The sequence below is a fragment of the Pristiophorus japonicus genome, chromosome 15, assembly GCF_044704955.1.
Source record: "Pristiophorus japonicus isolate sPriJap1 chromosome 15, sPriJap1.hap1, whole genome shotgun sequence".
NCBI lineage: Eukaryota > Metazoa > Chordata > Chondrichthyes > Pristiophoridae > Pristiophorus > Pristiophorus japonicus.
In genome coordinates, this window is record NC_091991.1 from 92,897,934 (window position 1) to 92,905,914 (window position 7,981).

Below are 7,981 nucleotides of genomic sequence, written 5' to 3' on the forward strand. Positions count from 1 at the left end.
TGAAGCTTGCGTTCAATAAGGTGGGAGATGTGACTGAGCCGGGGAATGGAGCGAGTTACATTTCAGGGGCCCACTGTTAGGTTGCACTGACTCCCAGGTTACTTACAGCTCAGACCCACTCTACCTCATAGAAAATAGGTGCAGGAGTAGGCCATTTGGCCCTTCGAGCCTGCACCGCCATTCAATAAGATCATGGCTGATCATTCCCTCAGTACCTCTTTCCTGCTTTCTCTCCATACCCCTTGATCTCTTTAGCCGTAAGGGCCATATCTAACTCCCTCTTGAATATATCCAATGAACTGGCATCAACAACTCTCTGCGGCAGGGAATTCCACAGGTTAACAACTCTCTGAGTGAAGCAGTTTCTCCTCATCTCAGTCCTAAATGGACTACCCGTTATCCTTAGACGATGTCCCCTGGTTCTCGACTTCCTCAACATCGGGAACATTCTTCCCGCATCTAACCTGTCCAGTCCCGTCATGATATCCCCTCTCATCCTTCTAAACTCCAGTGAATAAAGGCCCAGTTGATCCAGTCTCTCCTCATATGACAGTCCAGCCATCCCTGGAATCAGTCTGGCGAACCTTCGCTGCACTCCCTCAATAGAAAGAATGTCCTTCCTCAGATTAGGAGACCAAAACTGAACACAATATTCCAGGTGAGGCCTCACTAAGGCCCTGTACAACTGCAGTAAGACCTCCCTGCTCCTATACTCAAATCCCCTAACTATGAAGGCAACATTCCATTTGCCTTTTCACTGCCTGCTGTACCAGCATGCCAACCTTCAATAACTGATGAACCATGACACCCAGATCTCGTTGCATCTCCCCTTTTCCTAATCTGCCGCCATTCAGATAATATTCTGCCTTCGTATTTTTGCCCCAAAATGGATAACCTCACATTTATCCACATTAATGCACATCTGCCATGTATTTGCCCACTCACCTAACCTGTCCAAGTCACCCTGAAGCCTATTAGCGTCCTCCCCACAGCTCACACCGCCACCCAGCTTAGTGTCGTCTGCAAACTTGGAGATATTACACTCAATTCCTTCATCTAAATCGTTAATGTATATTGTAAAGAGCTGGAGGTCCCAGCACTGAGCCCTGCGGCACTCCACTAGTCACTGCCTGCCATTCTGAAAAGGACCCATTTATCCCAACTCTCTGCTTCCTGTCTGCCAACCAATTCTCTATCCACGTCAGTATATTACCCCCAATACCATGCGCTTTGATTTTGCACACCAATCTCTTGTGCGAGACCTTGACAAAAGCCTTTTGGAAGTCTAAATACACCACATCCACTGGTTCTCCCTTGTCCACTCTGCTAGTTACATCCTCAAAAAATTCAAGAAGATTCGTCAAGCATAATTTCCCTTTCATAAATCCATGCTGACTTGGACAGATCCTGTCACTCCTTTCCAAATGCGCTGCTGTTTCATCCTTAATGATTGATTCCAACATTTTCCCCACTACTGATGTCAGGCTAACCGGTCTATAATTACCCGTTTTCTCTCTTCCCTCCTTTTTTAAACAGTGATGTTACATTAGCTACCCACCAGTCCATAGGAACTGATCCAGAGTCGATAGACTGTTGGAAAATGATCACCAATGCATCCACTATTTCTAGGGCCACTTTCTTAAGTACTCTGGGATGCAGACTATCAGTCCCTGGGGATTTATCGGCCTTCAATCCCATCAATTTTCTAACACAATTTCCTGCCTAATAAGGATATCCTTCAGTTCCTCCTTCTCACTAGACCCACTGTCCCCTAGTACATTCGGAAGGTTATTTGTTCAATTGATCTGCCATTTCTTTGTTCCCCATTATAAATTCACCTGAATCCGACTGCAAGAGACCAACACTTGTCTTCACTAATCTTTTTCTCTTCACATATTTATAGAAGCTTTTGCAGTCAGTTTTTATGTTCCCTGCAAGCTTCCTCTCGTACTCTATTTTCCCCGTCTTAATTAAACCCTTAGTCCTCCTCTGTTGAATTCTAAATTTCTCCCAGTCCTCAGGTTTGTTGCTTTTTCTAGCCAATTTATATGCCTCTTCCTTGGTTTTAACACTATCCTTAATTTCCCTTGTTAGCCACGGTTGAGCCACCTTCCCCGTTTTAATTTTACTCCAGACAGGGATGTACAATTGCTGAAGTTCATCCATGTGACCTTTAAATGTTTGCCATTGCTTATCCACCATGAACCCTTTAAGTATCCTCTGCCAGTCTATTCTAGCCAATTCACGCCTCATACCGTCGAAGTTACCTTTCCTTAAGTTCAGGACCCTAATTTCCGAATTAACTGTGTCACTCTCCATCTCAATAAAGAATTCTACCATATTAATCTACCATATCCTCAACAGTGAATCTCGGGCCCAAGCCCAGGTGAGTGCACCTTGTCTCTGACACCGTCCCATTTTTCTGTCCGTGTGAGCACCCATTAATGCTCAACACTGCTCACTGGGGATTTCCCAAACCCATCTCCTAATCAGCACAAATGTTCACCCCATCAGTCTGGGCTAGATCTGAATCCAGCCACTCGAGCCCCCTGGGCTGGTGTCTGAGCTGCCTGGATGTTTGTGCAGGAGAACAGTCTCCCTACTCAGTTTGATACAGAGTAAAGCTCTCTCTACACTGTCCCATCAAACACTCCAAGGGCAGGTACAGCACGAGTTAGATGCAGAGTAAAGCTCCCTCTACACTGTCCCATCAAACACTCACAGGGCAGGTACAGCACGGGTTAGATACAGAGTAAAGCTCCCTCTACACTGTCCCATCAAACACTCCCAGGGCAGGTACAGCACGGGTTAGATACAGAGTAAAGCTCCCGCTACACTGTCCCATCAAACACTCACAGGGCAGGTACAGCACGGGTTAGATACAGAGTAAAGCTCCCTCTACACTGTCCCATCAAACACTCACAGGGCAGGTACAGCATGGGTTAGATACAGAGTAAAGCTCGATCTGCACTGTCCCTTCAAACACTCCCAGGGCAGGTACAGCATGGGTTAGATACAGAGTAAAGCTCACTCTACACTGTCCCATCAAACACTCACAGGGCAGGTACAGCATGGGTTAGATACAGAGTAAAGCTCCCTCTGCACTGTCCCATCAAACACTCACAGGGCAGGTGCAGCACGGGTTAGATACAGAGTAAAGCTCCCTCTACACTGTCCCATCAAACACTCCCAGGGCAGGTACAGCACAGGTTAGATACAGAGTAAAGCTCCCTCTACACTGTCCCATCAAACACTCCCAGGGCAGGTACAGCACGAGTTAGATACAGAGTAAAGCTCCCTCTGCACTGTCCCATCAAACACTCCCAGGGCAGGTACAGCACGAGTTAGATACAGAGTAAAGCTCCCTCTACACTGTCCCATCAAACACCCTCAGAGCAGGTACAGCATGGGTTAGATACAGAGTACATTGTAACCAATCGCTTGTGGTGCCAATACTGACTGAGTTTGACTGTGAGAACTGTAGTCATTACTATGCAGGAAGCCAGTCCTTAAAACCAACTCCATTTTGCCTTCAACAGGAGAGTTTACTGCATTCAAATAGACGAAGCTTCATCGCCACCCATCGAAGCAGGTGTCCGCCATCACGTCTTGTGCCCTCCCAGTTGTTCCGGGGTTTAACCTGCAAAACAAAAACTACAGCTGTTCTTGGAGCTGCCCGAGACCCGTTTGTATCGTTTCAAAGACCGACCCTGCCGCCAGTTCCTGCCAAGCTGTAGTTTTGAAGTTGCTTGACGCACAAAGGCGAGTCCTCTTTAACCAGCCGTACAGGCTGACTGCCTCCCTTATGGAAGAACAAAATGGCTTCTCTGGACACTGCTGGGGTGAGAGGGAGAGGGGCAGGGGTCAGAGGTGAAGTACACTCGGGGAGGCGGGGGCTGGTAATGGTAGAGTGCAATGCCTCTATGGCCATTGTACCCCCAGCTCCCTCCTGTTGCCCCTCTGCCCGGGCGTGGTTGTGCAATAACCTTATTTATGACTCGCTGAGGCCCCGTTACAATTGAATGGGTCTGTAGTCAGACGACTCGATTGGCTGGTGTCACCTGGGCAATGGGGCGTGGAGACACGCAGTGACACTGAGGCAGCTTTTATTTATATATATTTTTTAATTTATTGGTCCTTTTTGCTAGGAGCTCACCACACTATCCCTGCCGCTCGGCATTACCGCTGCTCTCCAATTCTCCCACTGATGCTTTTGCTCTCAGAAGATCTTTTTGGTTCCTCCCCCCCCCCCCCCCCCCCCACACACACATTTGCAAATTCTTCACGGTCAGCGACAGACCTGAATGGTTGGCCAGCGGCACAGGAGGAGAGAGAGCGCAGTCAGTGAGCCGTCACTGTTACCCGTAAAAGGCCTCTTGCACTCTGCCATTCAGGCCCCAATGGCTGATTGAAATGGTTCACTGGCATGTTGTTGAAATAGTTTTATAGCTCTTGGTCTCCAAACGGTACTGGGTGTTTGGTCCTGGAGATACAGACCGGGGAACCACACATCGATGGCCAGTCCCAGTTCATCTCTTCTGAGCTAGGAGCGAGTAAAGGGGCTGGGGACCCCACTCCCAATTAGTGTCCAGTGACCTCTGTTGGGGACGGGAGGTTGGGGCAGATGGTGGGGCAGGATTGGGCTCGGCTGTGATGCCATTGGTGTGGAATAACCCGCTAGCACTCACTGAGGCTCCCAGGTACTGGAGGTCACCCATACAACGGGATCCCAGGGAGGAGGAGCGAGAGAAACTGTGCAGGGGGTTGGAGATGATTCAGTGATTGTTACCCACTGTTTGGGATCACTGGTTTGCTGAGCCATTGATTTCAATGAAGGCCCTCCCCATTACCAGTAACACCAGTAATATTAAAGGGCGGGGCAAGGCGATTCCCAATATTTGGCAATGTTTAGGTCACTGGCTGCCTTTCCATGCAGCCGCTTCTCTTGTCCAGTTTCCAGGAGTTTTGTATTGAACTGTTTGTTGGGACCAGTAGGCCCAGCAACACTTTTTCTGATGGTTCAAAGCACATCCAAAATACTTGCCACTCGTAAACCAGAGCAGAGCAGCCATTCCCAGTCTCCATCTGGAATCCCTCTGGGCCTGAACCAGGATTTCCCCTTATTGAAACAGCAGGGCCCCACAGTGGAGCTCCGAGCCCAGTGAACCTGTTCTGTCGGATCTGGCATGAGCCAGCTGCCCTTTTCCATGACCTTAAACACTTTACGATTCACATACGTTGGACAGTAAACAGTGAGCAATGGCCGATTACCCTGTTGACTTCATCCCTCTTGTATTTTATTTCCCCACAGCTCAGCATCTTGCCTCCTCCACCTTACCTAGATAAATGTTTTAAACCATTGAGTAAAGACAGTTTTGTTCTGAGATCTCTTTTTAAAGTTACTTTTAATTTGTCGTCCTCTTCATGCCAGGTCAGGATAAGTTGTGACCTGATGGTTATTTGCAGCATTGAGGGAGTAAAGCTCTGCCCTGTGCACCGGTGGAAGGATACAGTTTCGTAGTAGACCTGTGGAGTTGTGCTCAGACTTGTCCGCTCTGTCCTGGTGCTGATCTCCTTGTGCAGCTCACCAGGCACATCAATAGCAGCAGATCACCAATGGCACTGCTTACCTTGGTTGATACTGTTTTATGAGGGCGGGGTGTAGTATTGTGCTGCAGCAGAATACGACAATGTGCCGATTCTAATTACATGAATCGCTGGAATCGCCTGTTTTTAAAAGACATTTTATTTCAAGGGAAATGGTGTTCCTTGGTTTCATTTCAAGTTGGGAGCTTTAAAGGGAACATAATCCTCTGCAGTTCCAAGGGCCTTTGGTTGTGTGCTGGTGTTGTCCAGGATAAGGTACAGTCCTGGATCTTGGAGGTGCAGAGCCTGTAGGTTGAGCCCCCCTCTTGGAGATCTACCCCTGGCAGGAGGTTTCTGGCCCGACCTGCCCAATACTGCCGTCCATTGAAGTTCCGTGTTGGGTGGGTTGTTGTTCAGGAGCTTCCTACTTGGGAGGGAAGATCTGAGGTGCCTCCCACATCTGCAGGTACACGGACACACTGGGCACAGCACGGTGTGGGCCATGACGTGCCTCCCATATCTGCAGGTACACGGACACACTGGGCACAGCACGGTGTGAGTCATGTTGGTGAGCTGCGGGTCCCTGCACAGGCAGCTCCAGGAGCAGGCTGCAGGGGAGCTGTACCCAGCGCTGTCAGTGCCGCCCATTGTGCGTGTTTGTGGCCATCCATGCACAGAAGATGGCACAGCTCAGCATTCGGCTCACTCCTGCCCCAGAGCCTGTGTAGACGGCTCCCACAGCCATTGCCAGGCAGGTGTCTCCACATCTGCAATGGTGGCACCTTGGTAAGTGACCAGTCCGACGCGCTGCCTTTCATGCAGCACGCATGGCGGTTGGAGTCACTCATCTGGTGGAGCGGTTAGTCAGTCCCTCACGTCTCTGAACCATGGGGCCTCCCACCTGGGCGGGTACCTACCCTACCAGCCACTCCTTCTCCTCCACAACATACGTCTCCGGAGACCAGGCTCAGTATTCATCTAACAAACAAAGTAACTTCACAATGAAGACTGCAGAATCCGGAGCTGTTGCAAGCACTGTCGCTGTTTCATTCACTCTCATTGTCCCAAAGGTTGTGGCAGGCAGAGTCAGGCTCATGTGGGCTGAGTTTTACCGCCATGACTCGACTCGTGGCTCAGCGTCAGAATGATTGCTTGTTACATGTTATGTACTAACAATAAATATAGGGGGGGTTTAATAAACCACCTTTAGGGTAATGTTCAGCTGTGCCCCCGAGTGGAAATGTGGGGAAGCAGGTCAGGCATCGGCCACCTGTTAGAGAATTGGCCCCATTGATCAGGCTGGTGTTGGAAGCTGAATATTATCTCCCCTTGGTGCTGCGCCCTCCACAGGTCACACCTACAGCCGTCACCTTTTGTACAAAGACATTTTTCAAAGGAGTAGATGCAGAGAGTGAGGGATGAAAAGCTGGGAGAGTGGGACGGGCAGTCAGGGTTTGTACTGTGAAGTAAACCTAGTCAGTAAGGTTTTAAACCATTTCTACCCTCCACAATACAGAATACTGGTACAATAGCATCTTGTAGCACAGCAGGAGGCCACTCGGCCTAACGTGCGATCCAATTAGTCCCACTCTTGCCCCATATCTCTGCAAACCTTCCCTTTGGTACAGTCCTCAATGACTCGACCTTTCCATGTGACCTCCCATTAGTTCTCTACCCCTAGGGGCAGTAGCTGACTCCAGTGCCATAATCCGATGCCTGACACTCACAAGGTACAGCGGGCCCCTCCTTACAAATGCCCATTGTCCCACATTCATGTTCTTTTTATAAATTAGAGAAAGCGTAGCTCCAAGTGGTCAATCTGTCTATTTCACCTTCGATCAGTGTGAAGACTAAATGTGCCCATACAGTCACATTGCATTCCCCCTCCCTCCTTGGGTACCATGGATTCTCACCTGTAAATTTGTACAATGGAATATATTGTCAGTTTGCTATAGAGCATGGATACAAAATTTTGATAGATAATTCAAAAAAAAACCTTATTGTGTAAAGTTATTTAAAAGACTGTATTATAAAAAAAGTTATATGTATGTGAATATGGGAAACACACTATAATAAAGGACCTGCATGGAACTCAGGGCTGGCTCTGGCCTGTTATTCAGCGTCTGTGCCCATTCTTTGCTTCAGTTAGGTGGGTTGGTCAGACTCTACAATGCATTCGGTGTAGCACGAATTCAGACTATGAGGTAGGCAGGTTAACCGATCTCTGTGAGCAATGAGACACAACAGAGGGCCTCGGTAGCAGGGAGCGGGGGGAGAAGTGACCAGCCAGTCTTTCCCTCCACATAGCCATCCTCTGGCCCCGCTCCCTCCCCACCCATAGAGACAGCTTCCTGGAAAGAATGAGAGTTCGGCATGGTCAAAGAGCCTGCAGCTA

The 7,981-nt window shown here is 48.9% G+C and overlaps 1 protein-coding gene across 1 annotated transcript in view; it reads left to right on the top strand.

Moving 5' to 3' along the window:
• LOC139281563 (serine/threonine-protein kinase B-raf-like) overlaps nucleotides 1-7,681 on the top strand; it is a 163,210-nt gene extending 155,529 nt beyond the window's left edge. The window contains exon 8 of the mRNA XM_070901724.1: nucleotides 3,540-7,681. Within this exon, the coding sequence (XP_070757825.1) occupies nucleotides 3,540-3,562 (23 nt within the window). The 3' untranslated portion in view covers nucleotides 3,563-7,681. The remainder of the gene's footprint in view (nucleotides 1-3,539) is intronic.
• Nucleotides 7,682-7,981: the final 300 nt, after the last annotated feature.